This window comes from Dermochelys coriacea, chromosome 14 (genome assembly GCF_009764565.3).
Source record: "Dermochelys coriacea isolate rDerCor1 chromosome 14, rDerCor1.pri.v4, whole genome shotgun sequence".
NCBI lineage: Eukaryota > Metazoa > Chordata > Testudines > Dermochelyidae > Dermochelys > Dermochelys coriacea.
In genome coordinates, this window is record NC_050081.1 from 24184175 (window position 1) to 24205331 (window position 21157).

General features: G+C 44.9%; 1 protein-coding gene across 8 annotated transcripts in view; it reads right to left on the reverse strand.

Annotated features, from left to right (window-relative positions):
* Positions 1-21157, reverse strand: part of NDEL1 (nudE neurodevelopment protein 1 like 1) — a 47302-nt gene that overhangs the window by 14296 nt on the left and 11849 nt on the right. For all 8 annotated transcript variants that reach the window (XR_005288825.2, XM_038371559.2, XM_043497545.1 and 5 more), the window contains 6 exons: positions 13167-13264; positions 11699-11852; positions 10079-10227; positions 8614-8750; positions 5860-6033; positions 4847-4938 (listed from right to left, as the gene is read on the reverse strand). Coding sequence is in view for 7 of the 8 variants with exons in the window: in XM_038371559.2 (XP_038227487.1) it covers positions 4847-4938; positions 5860-6033; positions 8614-8750; positions 10079-10227; positions 11699-11852; positions 13167-13264 (804 nt within the window). In the remaining variant the exon portion in view is untranslated. The remainder of the gene's footprint in view (positions 1-4846; positions 4939-5859; positions 6034-8613; positions 8751-10078; positions 10228-11698; positions 11853-13166; positions 13265-21157) is intronic.

A 21157-nucleotide genomic window follows, 5' to 3' on the forward strand; every position in this document is an offset into this window, starting at 1 on the left:
CCACTGGCCACTAGTGAGCGGGGGGGGGGGCAATGTGATGAACTTCAGCACAAGCTAAGCTTCACTGGAACAAAGCTAATGCTTTTAGCAGCTATGGTTGCAAGGAAAACCTTCAGAATGAGAGCGCTGGGCCAAGCTCTCAGATGTGCTCAGCATCCACATTTGAGGGGGATGATTTTTGAGACGAGATCAGCTCCCATTTAGGCACCTAAATAAAAGCAGGCCCATTCTCAACAGGAGCTGCTAGATGCTCAGCTCTTGAAAAATCTGTCTCTGAATGTAAACGGCTGCAGCAGCATCTCCCTGAGCCTGCAGGCAGCACCCTGCCCTGATGCTGTTCCCAGCTTCCCCAAGCAGCTGACCCGGCTCCCCTAGCTTTCACCACTGCTCTTCAGAACCTTGTCCAGTTTCACAGCTACCTACAAGAACCAGAATCAATTTCACTCTGCTGCTGCTGGGGAAAACAGAGCAAAGTGCAGCAGATACTGGGAGTTATTCACTGTAGAGGACAATTCAGAGGGAGCGGAGCGGGTTGTCAGAACGGAGTGGAGATACCCACCACCCACAGCGAAAATGCACCCTATCCTGCGGCTTGAGTGGGTCGGGTGTGGTTCAAGCAAGCAGCTGATGGGACAGAGGGCTCTCTGAAGCAGGAGTCCAAAGCAGCTTCATGACAGAAAAATCCCAGCACCAATCCCCTCTCAAGAGCCGTGTGGCCTGCATGGAAGGCAAGCTGGGCTTTCTCACCATCACACTGCCCGAGCCACTGCCTCTCCCTATCCAGCCTCTGGGCTAACGGGTCTGGTCAGATTTTCAAGTCCTGCTTATGTAGCTCAAAGGCAGGGACAGCAAGAGCACAGGAGCAGATGAACAGATGTAGAAACCTTGCGACAGCCTAGAAGCAAAGACAACAGCCAGCACTGCACAGCAGGCCAGCCTTACCGGAGAGCGCCATACTGGGAGAAGCTGGGTTTTTAACCAGAACCAATAAACAGACAGGAGAGCGATAACACCGAGAAGAGCTCAGGTGCTGAAAGCCCCAGCTAACCTCACTATGGGGTGCATTCAGCACAGGACGAGACCTTACTTCTCGTGCTGGAGGTTTAAGGGTTATATGCACTCTGCTCGTTCACTGAGGCAAGTGACTCATTATCCACCCAGATGTAAGGGAGGTGAGAGGGGCTCTCAGTGGAACAGAGGAGATCTAGAGTGTGGGCTGAGCAGTCCCAAAGGAGAAACCCCTAGAAGCAGCCAAGGCCAAGAAGAAGTTCTGAGCCAATCTTTATCTTACTGTTCATAAAGACAGGGGTGAGTTGGGACTTTACACAGTGGGTGGGCTGGGTTTCTAAGAGTGGGCTGGGAAAGATGCCTGCTTACTCTTGGACTTCAGCCCTCTCAGAGAAATCAGGAAGCTCCTTGATTGCGAATGAACTCCTCTACAACCCACACTGATTCTTACTCCTGCCTGCCCTAACTAGCCAGAAGCTCACAGGCAACGACTGGATTTTTAATTTTACCTTTGCTAAAATGATTTCCCTGGTTGTGGCTAACGTTATTCACAGCAGATTAGCTTCTAAACACAAGAGATTAATGAAAAGCAGCCCCAAGGGCAAGATTCTAACCTTAGACACAACCGTGTCCTCACTGTAGCTTGAAACCTTGACACTGTGCATTGAGGCACAAACATACGAACAAGTTTTTCATGACTCAAAGCAAGTACAGCCATGTCCTCATTATATTGGTGAGCCCGGCGCTTCAAGCAGCAGATGTTTAATGCATTTCTCCTCCACTTATAGTTGTGGCACCTTAGAGACTAACAAATTTGAGCATAAGCTTTCGTGAGCTACAGCTCACTTCATCGGATGCATTTGGTGGAAAATACAGTGGGGAGATTTATATACACACACAGAGAACATGAAACAATGGGTTTTATCATACACACTGTAAGGAGAGTGATCACTTAAGATGAGCCATCACCAGCAGCGGGGGGGGGGGGAGGAGGAAAACCTTTCATGGTGACAAGCAAGGTAGGCCATTTCCAGCAGTTAACAAGAACATCTGAGGAACAGTGCGGGGTGGGGGGGGGGGAGAAATAACATGGGGAAATAGTTTTACTTTGTGTAATGACTCATCCATTCCCAGTCTCTATTCAAGCCTAAATTAATTGTATCCAGTTTGCAAATTAATTCCAATTCAGCAGTCTCTTGTTGGAGTCTGTTTTTGAAGGTTTTTTTGTTGAAGGATAGCCACCCTCAGGTCTGTAATCGAGTGACCGGAGAGACTGAAGTGTTCTCCAACTGGTTTTGAATGTTATAATTCTTGACATCTGATTTGTGTCCATTTATTCTTTACGTAGAGACTGTCCAGTTTGGCCAATGTACATGGCAGAGGGGCATTGCTGGCACATGATGGCATAGATCACATTGGTAGATACGCAGGTGAACGAGCCTCTGATAGTGTGGCTGATGAGATTAGGCCCTATGATGGTGTCCCCTGAATAGATACATGGACAGAGTTGGCAACGGGCTTTGTTGCAAGGATAGGTTCCTGGATTAGTGGTTCTGTTGTGTGGTGTGTGGTTGCTGGTGAGTATTTGCTTCAGGTTGAGGGGCTGTCTGTAAGCAAGGACTGGCCTGTCTCCCAAGATCTGTGAGAGTGATGGGTTCGTCCTTCAGGATAGGTTGTAGATCCTTGATGATGCATTGGAGAAGTTTTAGTTAGGAGCTGAAGGTGATGGCTAGTGGCATTCGGTTATTTTCTTTGTTGGGCCTGTCCTGTAGTAGGTGACTTCTGGGTACTCTTCTGGCTCTGTCAATCTGTTTCTTCACTTCAGCAGGTGGGTATTGTAGTTGTAGAAATGCATGATAGAGATCTTGTAGGTGTTTGTCTCTGTCTGAGGGGTTGGAGCAAATGCGGTTATATCGTAGAGCTTGGCTGTAGACAATGGATCGTGTAGTATGATCTGGATGAAAGCTAGAGGCATGTAGGTAGGAATAGAGGTTAGTAGGTTTCTGATATAGGGTGGTGTTTATGTGACCATCATGTATTAGCACCGTAGTGTCCAGGAAATGGATCTCTTGTGTGGATTGGTCCAGGCTGAGGTTGATGGTGGGATGGAAATTGTTGAAATCATGGTGGAATTCCTCAAGGGCTTCTTTTCCATGGGTCCAGATGATGAAGATGTCATCAATGTAGTGCAAGTAGAGTAGGGGCATTAGGAGATGAGAGCTGAGGAAGCGTTGTTCTAAGTCAGCCATAAAAATGTTGGCATACTGTGGGGCCATGTGGGTACCCATCACAGTGCCGCTGATTTGAAGGTATACATTGTCCCCAAATGTGAAATAGTTATGGGTGAGGACAAAGTCACAAAGTTCAGCCACCAGGTTAACCGTGACATTATCGGGGACACTGTTCCTGATGGCTTGTAGTCCATCTTTGTGTGGAATGTTGGTGTAGAGGGCTTCTACATCCATAGTGGCTAGGATGGTGTTTTTAGGAAGATCACTTCAATCTCTCTGGTCACTCGATTACAGACCTGAGGGTGGCTATCCTTCAACAAAAAAACCTTCAAAAACAGACTCCAAGAGAGACTGCTGAATTGGAATTAATTTGCAAACTGGACACAATTAACTTAGGCTTGAATAGAGACTGGGAATGAATGAGTCATTACACAAAGTAAAACTATTTCCCCATGAAGAAAAGGAGTACTTGTGGCACCTTAGAGACTAACAAATTTATTAGAGCATAAGCTTTCGTGAGCTACAGCTCACTTCATCGGATGCATGTTATTTCTCCCCCCACCCCACCCCTCACTGTTCCTCAGATGTTCTTGTTAACTGCTGGAAATGGCCCACCTTGCTGGTCACCATGAAAGGTTTACCTCCTTTCCCCCCCCTGCTGCTGGTGATGGCTCATCTTAAGTGATCACTCTCCTTACAGTGTGTATGATAAAACCCATTGTTTCATGTTCTCTTTGTGTGTATATAAATCTCCCCACTGTATTTTCCACCAAATGCATCCGATGAAGTGAGCTGTAGCTCACGAAAGCTTATGCTCTAATAAATCTGTTAGTCTCTAAGGTGCCACAAGTACTCCTTTTCTTTTTGCGAATACAGACTAACACGGCTGCTACTCTGAAACCACTTATAGTTGTAATCCATTTAACAGCTCAAACATTTCACTTCTCTTACCAACTGCACCATGGGGAATATTTGGCTCTCTCTTGGCTTATTCTATTGCTTGTTCACCAGCCTCACATAGGCCGCATACAACTCTGAGAAATGAGTTTGATCGGAAACTGCTCTGTCACTTTTTTATTGAAGGGCTCCCCGATTATTTTGTATTTTTAAAACAGCTGCAGGGGGTGGGGGAGAGAGGAGCAGAGGCTCAGACAGCTGGAATGCTCACTACGCCCACCACGCTCAGGAAGGTCAATCTGCACTGTGCTTAGGCATGGGACCTGCAGCCCCTTGCGAGAGAGATGGTGTGATCCTGAAGGCACAATATTCCAAAGTAAGCAATCCGTTTAGGATGCCCAGTCCCACAGTTGGATGCCCATGCTATACGTTCTTGCCCAAACGCCAACCCCAGCACCCCAATGTAGTACTTGGAATCCCAGTCCCTTGTTTACACCTGGGACTCTCTAACTGAAGTCACCTTGTCACACGCGCAGCCCTCCCAGAGCATGATGGGAAAGATCCCTCGAGGGCTAAAGTGGGGCTGTACAGAGGCGTGGCCCCACAATCCCTTTTAGGCACATCTGACATGACTGCAACTGGCAGCAAACAGTCCTAAAGCTTGGTTCTATCACAGTAAAAACGTAGGTCCTACAGGACAAGGCACTTACCCCGACTTTCCGTAAGAGATCCCCCACAATGTTCAGTGCCGATATTCTAGCAGAAGGAGTTAGGGGGCTGGTACCAAACCCATTTGGTATAGCTGCAAACATAAATGCACTTCGTTATATGGTCTGCTTCTCAGACGTTTAAAATGGCCAATTCAATAAACTAACCTCTGCATGAAAGGGGAAATCTAAAATTCCACCCCAGCACGGCTCCCCATGCTGCTAGCCCCCAATAATACACACACTGTGGGCTAACCAGCTTAATTTAGACCAGCTGTCTGCTTTTGTCACACTCTGCCTATAACAAGGGTTTGGGCATTCCCCAGCTGCGGCGCTGGCTGCACAGTGCATCCCTTGCCACAGAGCTGCGCTGTGGAATCCACTTCTTTTTTATGGTTTTAAATTATATTATTAGCCCTTATCATTGTGAACAGCCTTCCACACATGAAACGAGTGTAAACCAGGGCCGTGCCGTCTCCCAGAATCTGCAATGGAAACAGGAGCTCAGAGCCGTGCACGGACTGCAGCATCTCATCAGCACAGTCACTCTGAGACCTAGTTTAAATAATCAGCATTGTGACCTATTACTCTGGTGATCATTTCAGCAGAAAGATTCAGTAATTGCTTATCCTACAATCTCAGATGGTCTCCCCATGATACCCAACCTCGACCGCCCCCTTTTGCATTGTCAGTGCAAAAATCTGCAGCATACCGAATACTCAAAGGCAGGGTAAAGTAAATTGAATGCAATATCAAATTAAACCCAAAGGCTGAGCTGACTCACTTCCATATTAATTCTACAGAAAACTCTTCTCCTGAATTTACCTGAAGCTGCCCCAGAATTTCTAGCGGGCTGCAGGAGATGCAGCTTTTAGGCACAACTTGCTGCAGAGTACTTGGTGCCTATACATTCCTAGGTTTACCCAAGAGTTCCACAGTGGAACCGAACTGGTTGGAGTGCTGTTTGTCAGCAGAGTTTCGTGTTCCCACAGAACCACCCCTGCTGCACTGCATACCTTTTGGGGAAGGAAAACTATTCTCTGATCCTTTTCCAACAGGCGTGGCTGGCAAAGAGAGAGATGCCTGGACAGCAGAATCCATCTTTTCACAGTCTAGAGTCGGAGAACTAGGAGCAGACTTCCTGGTGACCTCCTGTTGCCTTTCTCGGACAGCTAACTCTTGCCGTAAGTCTGGAAGTTGAAAAAAGAAAAAACGCACATTTCATATTTATGGCTGATGGTTAAAAATGCAGCACCGTGATCATCCCTGGGGGCATGTCCATGGCATTCTTAACCCAACCCAACATGAGCTCCCCAAGGCCAAGCTAAATGCAGACTCAACCCTCACCAAACAAATGTACTTCACCATCAGCTTCTTCTCCAAGAGCCTGAGCAAACAGCTGGGTTTTACATTGTGCCCTGAAGGTCAACAGATCCTGGCCCTTCAGACAAGGTGGTGTGGGGAAGCAGATTTCTCAGTGACAGGGCCGCCGTTGAAAATGCCCTCCAGCCATCAACTCTAGAAACCCTAAGGACACCCTAAGCAAGAGCAAACTAGCTGATCAACTGCAGTGACATTGCAGGGGAGAGGTGGCCTCTCTCGCAGCTAGGACCCAAACTGCATAGAGTGTTATAGCTCAAAATCAACCCTCCCATTGCAACTGGCAGTGAACAGGTAGCCTTCACCACATCAATGGAATATGCGCCTCAGAGCCAGCATAGCTGAGCAAACAGGCTCCTGTGTTCTGCCCCAACTGCAGCTCGCATGTAGTCTTCGGGTGGTCCCGTGTAGAGTGCATTACAATAACCTCTTGGGAGGTCACAAAGGCACGGACAGCTCTGTGTCAGAGCTGGAGAGTCAGTGCTTCCAACACAAAGGTGCTTCTGGCCAACAGCTCCACTGACTAACAGTGACAGTGCAGATAAATGCAAGCCAGGAAATTCACAAAGGCCATTCTTCACTGGACCGCCAGAAATTCCCAGGCAGAAAATGCAGTGCCACGTAAGTGGCTTCCATTGCGGCCTAGATATTGCATGACAAACAGCATGTTTGTCTCACCCTTTCCATCACTTATCTCGCAGCCTTACTGTTCTTTCAGCTACCAGGGCTGAATGTCCCTGTATGTGCTCCTATGCCCCACACTCCTATTATCAAGATGTTAATTTAAAGGGAGGTGGGTGGAGAAAGTAGTTGGGCTCTAACTCCCTGAACGATCTTGCCAAGAGGGAAAAAAACCCTTTGTTTGCCCATTAAACCCCCAGTCACCAATCAAAAGACTTGCTAAGAAATTGAGACTGTTTGGGCACAAATTGATAGTGGATTGGAGAGACAGTATAATCCAATGGACAGGTAGTCAGAAAACCAGGGTCTATTCCCAACTCTTCCAGTGACCTGTTGTGTGACACCTCCCCTTTCTGTGCATCTTTTTCCTCTACCACCCTTTTTCTGTTTTATCTATTTAGATTTTAGTCTCGTTATACATATGTATAGTGCCTAGCACAATGGGGCACCAAAAATCAGCAAGAGGCTTTTGCGCTTTGATAATGCAAATTAATAATAATAAATGGGAGGGTGTTATTTTTAAATAAAGTATGAACTTTGTTTTCCATTTTTATTTTAGGCAAAATATGTAGATTTTTCACAGGCCACTGGATTCTCAAGTGGACTGTCAGAAAAAGCCAAAGCAAAAGGTTTAGCATTAGAGTTTTTAAAATACCGTGCACTTTTAGAGGTGTTTTCAAAGGCAAACTGCAAAGCAAAAATGAAAACCTGTCCAGATACACAGGTTTGAAAAGTCAGAAGCTTTGTATTTGGGTGTGAGAGCAGCAATTTTTTAAACAGCTAATGTATCTGACTGCTGGCCAGAAAATAATATGGTTTTGTTTGTTTGCTTGTTTTTCTTCTTCTATTTTAAAGATGCTGAACGTTTTGTTCATCCCGTTTTGCAACTGGGTAATTAATGTTGATCATTCAGATGCTCCTGAAGATTTGCCATGAGTTTCATTATTATTGCCCTTACTATAATTTATGATTTGTATGTTTCATTAGACAACAACATTTGGTCTTCCTTTTTGTCTTCTCTGCTGTCAGAGACAACTCCATGTTTGTATCAATAAGACTTGAGTGATGTTGAGCACAGATTTGTGAACTGAGTGACCCTACTAACCAGGTGATGGGGTGCCATTTATCAGAGAAATTAATTTCAGCCAGCCTTTGTGTATTCTTCCCTCACTTGGTCTCGGTGAAATCCTTTTGGGAATTCCTGGTTTACTGAAGATGTCCCAGAATGTAACATCAGTAATCCCACAAATCTAATTGCAATCCTTTCTGGGATATCTTCCATAAACCAGGCAACCTCCAAGAGGATTACAGAAGACAATGGAGAATTTCACAAGGTTAGTTAACATTTATTTCCATGTCTAATCCCATCCTCAAATCTCTCTGACAACCTGCACAGAGCCTGGTTAATGGAAGCATTAGTCACACAGATCTGTGTTTAACTCAGTTTTCATTTGGAATTTGAATTCTCCTGCAGTACTCACATATTTAAAAAATCCTGAATGGATTTGATGGTATTTTTCCCCACTCACCAGATGAAATTTCTTTACTCCCCTTAACTGTGTAGAAATTATTATTATTATTGAAGATTTACATTGCACAAACAGCTTTGGCCCCATTGTGCTAGGTGCTGTACAAACATGAGCTGTAGTTAGAATACATCTCTATTAAGAAGCCGTACTAAACCAAAGAATCAATCAATCAAGCTGTACCTCTCGCTTCATCCTTTAACCTCTGTACAGAAACTAGCAACGATTCCTTGTCATCCAGCTCACTTTCTAAAAATGCATTTCTCTCAATAGCCTGGTTCAGCCTTTGTTCAAAGTCTTCCAATGAAACTATTGTTGCCCTAGAAACAAAATTCAAAATATTAGGCTCTTCAGATCAGCTGACATAAAGCACATTGGAAAGCATAACAACAAAAGGAAAAGGTAAGCAATGTCTAAAGCTTTACAGCTCTGCCAGTGCTTCCTGGAAAAGACCACCAAGTGCCACAGAAGTGAGGTATGTGGGCTGGACAGGTCAGAACTCTAGCAGCTGGACTTCAAGCGATGTAAAACACAGCTGTGTAAGAGCTCACCTAGCACTGATATCCACTCTCTCTCCCTTCTGCTCAGCAACCAGAGCCAGTCAATGCAGCACTCTGCATTAACTCAGAGGATTTGCAAGGTGCTACCACCTCCGTGCTCCGAGCAGCTGACAATTCAGCGAGCCAAGAAAGTGTGGGACTGCGATATTAACTCAAGCCCCAAGTCAGTAAAGTACTTAAGCATATGACTAACACACCATGCAAGCCATTCCACTGACTTCAGTGGGACAACTCACATGTTTATAAAGTTAGTCATGTGCTCAAGTAGCTTGCTAAATCAGGGCCTCAGTCCTGGGTCTGCCATGCCACATAGCCAGAGACCCAGTCCTACTCCTGTTGAATTCATGGCAACATTCCCATTCAGTTAAACAGAGGCAGGATCTGTTTGTTACTTTCCAGACAGGGCGCTGCTAGCAGCACTCTTTCTAGTTTTATGCACTTCTTATCCAGTATACAGTCATTCCCTGTGGCCAGCCACAGTGCTTATTAGGTAAGGGAAGAAGAGACTCACTAGGCTTGTTTTATTTACAAGGGACTGCATAAGGTATTAGCTTCTTATCTGAAAGAGGCTTTGTCCTGGAAAGATCACTCGCATGCTGTAAGAGTCACCTAGCTGCTGATGTCAAATCTGGCACGCTGGCTGGGCTTGTTTTTATGCTCTGCTCTCACCTTTCAGGAATCCATAAAATAGAGTGCAAATTACTGCTCTTGTTTCTCATTGATTTACACAAAGTAGAATACTTTAGAAATCTCCAGCAATCCAGGTTACTGGGCCCAATACCAGGGTAACCAGGTGGGATTTAGTAGCTTGTGATATGCAGGAGGTCCGACTAGATGATCTGGTGATCCTTCTGGCCTTAAACTCTCTGATTCTAGGACTTCTTGCTGTACTGTAGGGTTAACAAGTGAGTGACGCTAACTTGGACATCTGACTGGGCTGGAGCCTCAATACGGTTTTAACTGCATGAGTGCAACAAAAAAACAGTGTCTCTCCTTATGCAAAGTTACATCCATTAGAGATAGTCAAGAGCTGTGAAGCTAAATGACTAGAGGAAGATCAAGCAAGACAATCGGTTTGTAGCCTTCACCTCTTAGCGCGCTCCAAGTCGTCATTGGCCTGTTCCAGCTCCCTCACGTATTTGTGTAGCTGGTCTTTAATGGCCCGTGTCTGACTTAGGTCATCTTCCAACACCGACACTTGCTTGTAACTTTGTGCATATTGGTGTTCAAGTTTCTCCTGGAAATAAGAGGGGAAGCAAGATTAATGTTGCTAATATACAACCTTCTGAGGCAAGCCAGAGCCAAATAAGAAGGAACAAAGTAACACACCAGAATTAGTCAGCTTGTGGGTTTGTTGGTGGTAACACATAGAAATGCCAGTATTAACATGGATATTTACTAAGCAGAGGACTGGGCACCCTGAAATAAAGAAAGCCAACACTGTGTACAGCAAGGATCCAGTCACCAAATAGCTAGTTATTCTCCCAAAGACACTCATCAACTTCCATTCTCAATAGTCTGTAATGGCAGGTCCAGGAGGCTTTTAAATGTCACCATCAAAACCATAAATGTGGCCCGGCACACCTACAGGTGGCCAGAAAGCAATACAACTGCTAGAGAGGATTCTGACTCCATGTCTCCCATACTCCAGACAATTATGCTACGACAAGAACAGGCCTGAAATCCCAACGGTGAGCAAAAATAAGAGCCACTGGAATCTGCTTCTTGACTGCACAGGGAAGTTCACTCCAAGACCTTCACCTGGAAAAACTGGAAAGTGGCTGCTGACAGTCTGATCGGTTAAGTATGTCCACAACTCCCAGGAGGCAGCTAGAGACTTTTCCTGAAAAAGCTACTGGCCTCCTCAAGTACATTCAGATTTCATAACTATAACAGGGAATGGATAAGATAACCAGAGATCCCACAGAGCACATTTGCCCTGGCTCAGAACACAATGGTTTCCAGCTATGTTCCCACCTCCTGCCCCGGATCAAGTTTCCAAAAGCAGGACCAAACCATGGTGTTCTCCAGGATCCCAGGGCAGGGTGAGAACAGATCGGCCCAGATGCATTAATTAGAATATTCTGTTATCTATCCGAACACTCTACAGAACACTATCAGAATCTCTGCTGAAGGACATGCACAAGTCAGAGGTCTTCAAGTGCCTTAAAAAAAAAAATCTCACAAAACCAGAGACATTCTGGGCAAAAAACACTGATTCACAGGAATTAGCTGCACAATCCTACTGCTGAAATGATAAGCAAAATGATTCAATGGCCTAACAAAGCAGATCAGTAGTATGTCCATCACATGGCTACGTTAACTTGCTGTAGTAACAACAAATCCACCAAAGTCTCCAAAAACCCAAATCTGTTGTCCTTACTCAGGCAAAACTCAAGATCAAGCTCAGAAGCAAAGGATCCGAGACCCGTCTCTCTTATGACATGGCCACGGAACAGAGCAAATTCCTCCACAAATTTACCTGACATATAAGGTGGTTGGTAAATACCCGGTCTTACCCATTGGGCACATGCCATACTCAAAACCGGATCTCAAACATATGTCTGCTCCCCTCCCTTTATATTCTGGATACAGATAATGAATTACCAAAAAACCTATACAGACCAGACAGATCTTGAATGATAATTTAGGACCACACTTTTGACTACCTGCAAGATCAGGCAATTCCACTACAGACACTGCCGTACCTTTAACGTTTCCACTTCATATTTCAGTCTTTGGTTATCTGCTTGCAAGTCTCTATTCCTCTGTTCAGCCTGCACTAGCTGGGCCTCCAATTCAGCTTCCAATTCTCTGCTCCCCTCCTGGAATTCAGCCAGCTCTTCACGTGCTTCCTGGAAACTGTAAGCAGAGGATTCGTATCAGTCAAGGGTTTAGTTTATCAAGTTGTAACAAAACCCACTGATCTTGTCTAAAGATAAACCCAGGAAGAATCTCCAGCATATGACAGGACTCATATAAACAGCATCTCTTTAAAGAGAAGAAGGGAACTGCAGTAAGGTAAGAGTTGCATGAAATTCAGCTATGAAAGGAAATTCATTTCTGCGCAACACACAAACTGCTATATTAAAAACATGTTTAAATACAATTCCATGCACCAAGGTCAACAACAGGATGTCTAGGAGTTTGACAAAAATTCTCTATTCATTAACTTTCACAGCTAGCATTTGTTAAATCATTTCATGGGCAGGTCTGGTATTAGCCAGTGAATTTTTAACCTGGTTTTGATTGAAAAACATATGACTGAATGCAGTCTAACAACAGAGAACAATATTGTTATACCATACAGTCACACCAAAGTAACATTAAACCCCAACCCTTTTCTAGAACTTAAGGTTATTAACCACTTAGTCAGGGAGCCAGCACATACTTACACCACTGCAAGGTATTAAATTGCTAAAAGGAGCCACTGCCCACTGTACAAACGTCACTGACATGTCTGTATCTGCCCTGTGCTTAACAGCTCAGCTCTCAACAAGCAGCAAAGTTTATAGGAAAGTGAATGATAAGGGTACAGAAACCAAAGCTTTCCTTAACCCCTAAAGGCCCTGAATTTTTTCTGACATTCAAGAACAGCTCAGGAGACGCCAGGTCTCTTCAGATGCTCCCTCTGAAATATGCCAGTTCCGTGTTTCTTTCACCAGTCTGACACATTCGGTGGTCAGGAAGCAACGTGAACTCATTAGCATCCTGAGTGCTGATGTGCATATTGGGACTGCAGGAAGTTTTGTTTGCTGCACCTGCGCAATCCACAACAGTAACACAGAACAGAAGGACAACACTCCAGAGGAAAGCAGGCAGAGGTCTCCGAAACACAGAAACAAGCAGAGTATTGCTCCAGGTATTTAGATACCAATCTGCAAAGCCAGCCCTGCTAACACCAATGGTAGCCAAAAGAAACTCATACAATCTGCCCTAGGAGGCTGCAAACCACAATCTGGAGCTCTCAAGTTGGTAATGCCCATTCAGAAGATGCTCCGCTTCCAGCAGTGGGCTCTTACTGACTGACCTGGCATTTCTAAAGATGAAAATGAAGAAACTCATTTGGACACACCTGACACTTATCAAAGCAAAACCCCCACTGAGAGGCAGGTTGATTAGCCACATTCTGGTAGAGCTAATAGTAAACACAGGTCTATGAATCCAAAATGATACCTCTGTTTAAACTTCAAGGAAAGCTCTTTCCAATAAGCAGTTTCTTCTTTTGGACTCGAAAAATCTGGGAGTTCTTCACAGTCCATGATCAATGAAACCTGCAAAATGCAAACATAGGAATAAGCTAAGGACAAAGACAAACAGGACATCCCTGGGATTGCCATAAAAGACTGGAGAGACCCCATCACTGTGGCCTTTCTTGAGTTTTTATGCCTTGCCGAGAACTACAAGTGAATTCAGCATTCATGAAAGGGACACCAGTAATCCCTGACAATGGACAGGCACAATACAGACAGACCAGCACCAGGCAGCAACCTCCCCACTCTTCCAGCTCACAGGATGGTTTTGTGGTGGTTTGTGATCTGAACACACGGAGATCAGAAATTGAGGAAACTAGAGTCATATTTTGAACCTAGCTCTGAAGTGTTAGTAGCGTCACACACTTATCTAGGACCTCTTTCCACTAGGCTTGGTTTTAAAATGAGCAGTCATCCAATTTTAATATTAATCCACTTAAAATAAGTGTTTTTAAAAGGACAGTACTGTGTCTAGAGTTGGTAACACTCTCCTTGATGCAGAATACAATTCCGAATTGGGCTAATGAGAGTCACACACTTAGCACAGAGACTTGTCCCCTTTAAGGGCTGACAGCCCAACCATGCACTATACAGGAAGGAAAGTCACTTTATTTTTCTTTCACTAATTTGAGCTCTAGTTGGTTTTGCTCTGGTTTATATTTTTCAGATAACAGAGGAAGTTACCAAATTAATTTCACAAACTCAATCCTTCCAAATCAAATGAGAAACAGGTAGAAAGGGCTAGCGTCTGTCCTATGATTAAACTGCCCATCCTGGAACAGTGTTTTCATAGATACTAAGGTCAGAAGGGACCATTATGATCATCTAGTCTGACCTCCTGCACAATGCAGGGCACAGAATCTCACCCACCCACTCCTGTGAAAAACCTCTCACCTATGTCTGAGCTATTGAAGTCCTCAAATCATGGTTTAAAGACTTCAAGGAGCAGAGAATCCTCCAGCAAGTGACCCATGCCCCATGCTACAGAAGAAGGCAAAAAGCCTCCAGGGCCTCTTCCAATCTGCCCTGGAGGAAAATTCCTTCCCGACCCCAAACATGGCGATCAGCTAAACCCTGAGCATATGGGCAAGATTCACCAGCCAGATACCCAGGAAAGAATTTTCTGTAGTAGTTTTTAGTCTAAAGACATTCAGAGGGCAAAGCTCCCCTTGCCAGGGCACCTGGATCAGGCTCTATTGGTGGAGGGAAGTTAGCTATCTAAGGTTATGCTGGAAATTGACTCAGCAGGGCATGAAAAATGCACTTCTTAATGGAAACTATCTGGCAGTAGCACAGAGAAATTTACCAGCCTCTTCAATTTCACTGAAGTCTGATTCTGAGCAGCAGCAGCATCTACCTCCCTATTACATGGCGCTAGTTACTGTCATATCTGTGCACCTTGTACCACAGAGCTAATCAAGAGCACAAAGACAGACAATCCATCTCTCTCCCCCTTCACTACAGCAGCGAGGATGAGTACTGTTCTGAGCAGCTCTGGGTATATCAACATTACCAGCTGTGCCGCTGTAGCATTTGTAGTGCAAACACTTACTACAGCGATGGAAAGGATTTTTCCATCACTGTAGTAAATCCACCCCCTCGAGAGGGAATAGCTAAGTCAAGAGAAGAATTCTTCCATCAACCCAGTGGCGTCTACAAAAGGCTGAGGTCAGCTTAACTGTCTCCCCCAGGGTTGTGAATTTTTCAAACCCAAGACAAACAACTAGGTGGAGATAAATTTTTGGTGTAGACCAGGCCTTAGTGGCTAGATTCTAGTCAGTTTCACAGTTGTTCAGCTAATAGCAGAAGCAGCAAAAGTGACGCATCTTGTAATTTTTATTCTGTTGCTCGGAAAAGCTATGAGTAACAGAGGAACGTTTGCTTCACAGGATGGGTGGAGACTTGGGCTCCATACTTAACAGAACCCTCTTGCTCGGCTGATATGAAAAATGTAGTGGAAGAACTCACACAGCAAGTCCCATTGGAAATTGTTCCCCAACCCTTAACCAGCATGCTGCATTGGGCTTCTTACCAAGATACTGTCTCTGAACTCCCTCTGAGGAAGGCCTCATCTTTTATACTAGCATTTGGTCCATTGCTCAAGCCCTGTGACCCAGGTTTCATTGTTAAATCCCATGAAGGAGGGTAGGAATGGGCAGGCTTCTCCCTCACCTTCAGGGCAGACACTTGAAACTAGTGTTTCTCAAATGCAGCCACCCTGGCCACAAGCAGGCACCAGGGACTTTTCTTGAGCCACAGCCTCCTCGGCTGTGATGGGGGGTGAGAGGGAGGGCTAAAGCTGCAACCCCCTCCCCCAGGGCCAGTGGTTGGGCCCTGCCCACCTCTGGAGACACAAAAGCTGGAGGAGCAGGCAAGCAGTGGGTTCCCCACCTTCCCAGCTCTGGTGGTGTCAGGCTCCAGCCACGGGGTTTCAGTCTCCGTTCCCTTGCCATATGGTGGCAGGTTCTGGCCCCAAGCTCACCCCTCCTCCAGTGCCCCTGGCCCCCACTGCTTCCATATTCACCTCCCCATCCAGGGCTTGCTGGGGCTGAGTCTGCTGTGAAAAAAGTGATATTTGTATGTTTGTTAATGTCACTTTTCATAGCAGACTTAGTAACTAGCACATCTTGAAGAAAAAAAAAAAGCAACCAAAAAAAAGGAAAAAAAAAAAAGACAAGACCTTACAAAGCACCTTATTTGTGTTTCTATTCTGTTTAGGTCCAGTTAAGAATAGAGACAACTGTACATGATTTTTTATTATTGAGTCTGGGGGAAAAAATCCTACATCAATAAATTACAAAAAAAAATTACAGAAAAATTGTCAGAGGCCACCAGAAAAAATTGTTGCGAGAAGCCCTGATTTAAACAACCCTCATAGCACACTGCTTCTGTCAGCTCAATCAGCCATACACAGCTCCTCATTTGGGGCTCTAACAAGCATCAGTGCCCATTTCCATCCCTCCAGGCCTAGACTCGCCAAATTGACATCTCCTGCATCTCTGTGACCCACATTTTAGAGGCCTGGCCAGGCTCAGTAAATGTGGAACGCCACAACTGCACTGCATTCAACAGAGGGGGAAAACATGAGCACCTTAGACAGCAGTACTTAATCAATGAATAATGCAAAGGAAAGCTGCCGCTGTATCTCTCCAGCTCAGCCTACAGCTGCTACAATTCAGGTCAAGAGACCAAATTCATCCAAAGGGCATTAAGCGCCTCAAAAACTCCTCTCCCCTTGCCCCTAGAGTCACTTCAGATGCACCTTGTTTTAGAATCGTGAGTTTATCACTATTTATCAGCTTTGTGATAGCACTCAGGAGCCCGTCATGGACCAGGGCCCCATTGTGCTAGGTGCCGGACCGACACAGAACAAAAACACGGTCCAACCCATGTGGCTCTCATGGAGCTTCACTAGAATTCCTCTCCGCACAGTCCTATCAGCACCAGAGCAGCAGATTTTTGCCTGTTAATTTTCACAGGACAGCGCTAGTTGTAGATTCATTTCTTTTGGCGGGGGGAGGGGAGTTGCGGTAGTTGCCTTTGGCTAGGCAGAGCAGTGTGAACACACTTTATGAGGACTAGACAGTTCTGGAGCAGCCGCCTGTTCCTAGGCAGTAGCAGCACAGGAGTTCTCAGCAGAAAACACCGGCTATACATTTATTTTCACAGCTATTTTTAAGTCTGCGAAAATAAACGTACAGGGAATATGTCCCAGTTCTACAGTACATTTCCTTGCACTGGTTATACCTGTTATAACTCTTACCAAGGCAATTTATCACTGTTAAGATACAAAAGCTTATGCTTCCATGCAATGGCCTCACTTATACATCCACAGTCCCCTTGACTCAACGTCATTAAGGGCACGTAAGTGCAACCTACAGGAATTCAGTCCAACTCTGCTCAAAACCTGACTGAATCAGTGAACCATGTTTGTTGACAGAACCGAGCAGGTGTTCAGACCTGTAGCTCTACGGAACCCATTGCTGCAGCTTGGCACACATGACATGCTTGAGATCAAGAGCAAACACCTTCCCCTCGAGATACAGGGAGCACAACGCTCAGCCTCTGCAGCTCCAAAGTAGTTAATTTACTAAACAGCCAGCAAGAGGCATGCCAGGAGATTCCAAGTTTGGACACGGTGGAGAGCTTGGACGAGGCATCTTACATCATCTTATAGAAGTACGTCCATCCAAAGACTCCTCCCTGCCCATTCAAATGAGCTACACCCTTGGGATCAAACACCTGAGTCATCCCTGCCAATTGCAGGGGTCGGGAATGGAACACATGAGAGGAGCTAGCAGAGACCCTGAAGTTTTTATGGCTTTGTAGATTGTGGGGAGGGTGGATTCTTTCCTCTCATGGAAAAGGCTTCACCATTTTACTATACAACGTGTATTTACACACAAACTCACTCTTTCCCCTGCCCCAGGATACCCCAGCCTTCAGAAACATACGCAGCATCTGGCCAAGTTACCTTATTATCTAGAGAGACCACAGCATCTGGGATAAACTTGCTTCAAGGCGTGATGGGAGGCAGAGTCAGCCTATAATCCCCTGCAGGACCCTTGGGTGGGAAGGCTCGGAGAAGAAACGAACCTAGCGCCATGACATTTGGCGGTGGGTCTGATACAGGGTGTTCTTCATCCCCAGACAGTATTGGGACTCAGTGGTAGGAAGGCTATTCTGAGCCCACTGAAGAGCTCTTTCTTGGTTTCATTCCTGATTTTTACCCAGAAATGAACTGCTCACCACTGCCAAATATTATAATTATTATTGTTTGTTTCAGAGGCTGCTGTGGTTGGCACACCACCATCTCAGCAACTTCCTGACATTTGGGAGGTCACAGAGTGATAGGGAAAGTTTTTAAAAGTTCTGCATTTTTAGAGTTGCTTATAAGGCTTTCGAAATGCCTAACTACTGTCATTTTGTAAACTATCCATTTTTCCAATTCCAGATGGCACAAAAAGAAGCCAAAAAGCTCGGGGAACTTTAATTCTGTCCCAATGAGTTAGATCTGGTTCAGCAACTACAGAAACCTAATTTCTAAATAAACCTCATATAAATACAATTTATAACTCCGGGGACTGGTGTGCAGATGGCTCTTATCGATTCTACATTTGAACAGAGAATCTATTTTCATAAGATAGGCATAGCTTGTGCCTTCCTTTATTTGACACTTAACTATTAGATGGTTTTAAAAAAAACAAAAAACCACCACCTAAAAATAGCAGGATAGTTCTGCGGAGAAACTGAAAGTTAGAAGAACAGGTTTCTATTCCCAGCTGTCACTGACCTGCTGCTGTGACACCTTGGACCAGTCCTTTTGCCTCTCACACCCTTTTTTTTTTTTTGGTCTAATTAGAGTGTACGTTCTTCAAAGCGGGAACGATCTTACTATGTATTTGTACAGTGTCTTATAGGCACTACCATGATACACAAAGAAGATGAAGAGGCTAGTTTGTTATAAGGCATATATAAGCCAGTGCAATCATGATAACTTAAGTTAACAAAATCGGTGCTCTGCTCTATCTATGGTTAATTCCTGGCCCTAGTAGTTACATAGGGGTGTTCAGAGCCCACTATGGCAAGCCCTTACTCATGGACTTCAACTGGAGTTTTGCACATGGAGCATTTGAAGTATCAAGCCTTTAACACGTAACACTGAGGTTTTTAGAGTACAGCTGAGACAATGCACTGGCTTCTCCCAGGGCTTTTCCCCACAGAGGATATTTTTGAGCTGGGACATCAAAGCAGGATTCACCGTATGAATACATAGGGCAGCACCACAGTTCAGCATTCATTAGCTGCTCCAGGAGAACCCAAATAACTGGCCAAAACTCCAGAATTGAAAATATTTCTAAATCAAGAACCAATTTGAAAATGTGCTAGTTCCTTCCAAGCCCTTATTATATAAGTGACCAGGGCTGAACAGGTAGTAGGAGGGAATCTCAGACTGAGACAAGAGTGCTAGTTTTAACAGCTGTGACCATGTTAAAACCTACCAGCTCATGGTCTGTGTGTAGAAGTTATCTGAAGACACTTCTCTTTGCATGGGACCAACTGGCCCACTGCCTCTGAGAGGTTTAGTAATATTAGAATATTTCAGAGTCAAATGGTGAACCCACTGCACAGCCTGAGTGAACAGGTTTGATGCTGGGAAGAGCCTGGGAATACTGTCTCCTAATGGTAGGTGTGTGACAGCGCTAATAAAATTAATCCCTATGAAGCTGCTCTTCAGCTAAGCCATTAGAACTTAGTGCAGCTCACTGCATGATAGAGTACCTTTAAAAAGATTCCCTAGCCCTCTATCATGTGACCCTGTGCTGCTATTAGTGCTCGGACTGAATATCAATCTGAAACAACACTGAGCATGGAACACAACATGGGATTTAGAATGCAATGCCAGCTTTCTGTGAGCACAGACTCCACCCTCACATGTCAATTCAATTCAGTGACGTAGGATAAGCTATACAAATGTGGCCACAGTATGTGAGAAAGTCAAACCCCTCAACTATCCGTCAGACGCAGGCATGACTCAGCCAAGGTGAGGATGCATGCAACATCTGTCATTCCTGTAGCCTCCCTTATTTGAGCCACTCCTCATCCTCCCATCTAAAACCAGATTATCATTTCATGTGGAAAATAAAACTAACTAGTGTATTTAATACCCACAAAACAGGTCATTTCTGTATGTGTTAAGCAGCTGCTCCTAGGCTACCTCCATACTAGAATCTCACTGGCTTCCCTCCCACCGACCATTTCTATCCCCCAAATTATTCCAAGACCCAGAAAATTAACTACGGAGGGAGCGAAACAAGGCTACGTCTCACTGTGCACTAAGAACATGATTTCCAGCTTGCGTATACATACTCGCAATAGTTCCCACTGAGCTTGTGCAAGTATAAATAGCAGCATAGCTGCAGTCACACACGTAGAAGTGGAAGCATGGCTTAGCCGAGACAAGTACAAACCCACCTGAATCCCATAGGTAAATAGTCGGCATGGCTAAGCTCTGCCACCATAGCCTAAGAGACATGGCCTTCTGTTATCCAGGTCTCACCAGACTTGCTGGAGAGCAGCCTGACTAGTTAACCGACGCTACCATCCAGGGCGATGACAGACTTCCCTTCTCTAAAATCTGCCAAAGGATGCTTGACTTGCTCCCCCACTCTTTAAGGTGTCCCTATTATCGGCTGGTTAACCTGGTGGATCAGATGCATATTTGACCAAGATAACACATAGCAAGAAGCAAATCTAGGGCCTTTGGGATAAACAAACACCATGTCATCACCCATTCTGGCTGCCAGATTCCTGATCTTCCTGAAACTTAGATTTCCCAGAGATCCCAGGATGTTGCTAGAGAGTCATTCCCTTCCTGCACTAAAGATGCTCTCCAGTTCAGAAAGCTAGTGCTCTGTGGGTCATGAATCGGGCCATCTGCCGCTTCCACCCAGACACTGGTAAAAAGGTAAGAAAGCACACAAGGCTCTGGTCCTATCCATTCTTTACCTTCTTTTATTGGCAATACCTGCCGTGGTCACAGGCAGGAATACTAATTATAGCTTGTACAATAACTAACTTTAGACTGTTTGATTTTTGATTGCTTCCCTATCATAGTTCTCAGGACATGACTAGGAAGCAAACTGCTGGCAAGAGCTAACACATCTACATTGATTTTTTTTTTAAGTTACTTATTAAAATGTTTGAGATACAAATTATATTTCTTTGGCTGATTTATTATTGCTTTTCTTGTAGTGAAACAAGAGCTGGAAGCATTTTCGTACACAGATTGGAAGGCTACCCACTTCCACTGTAGCTTTACTGAGTGCACCTATTATTGAAATACTATTTTTGCACTTAATATTCTCTGGTGAATCACACCAGATGTCTTATGCCTCTTACAACAGCAGCATA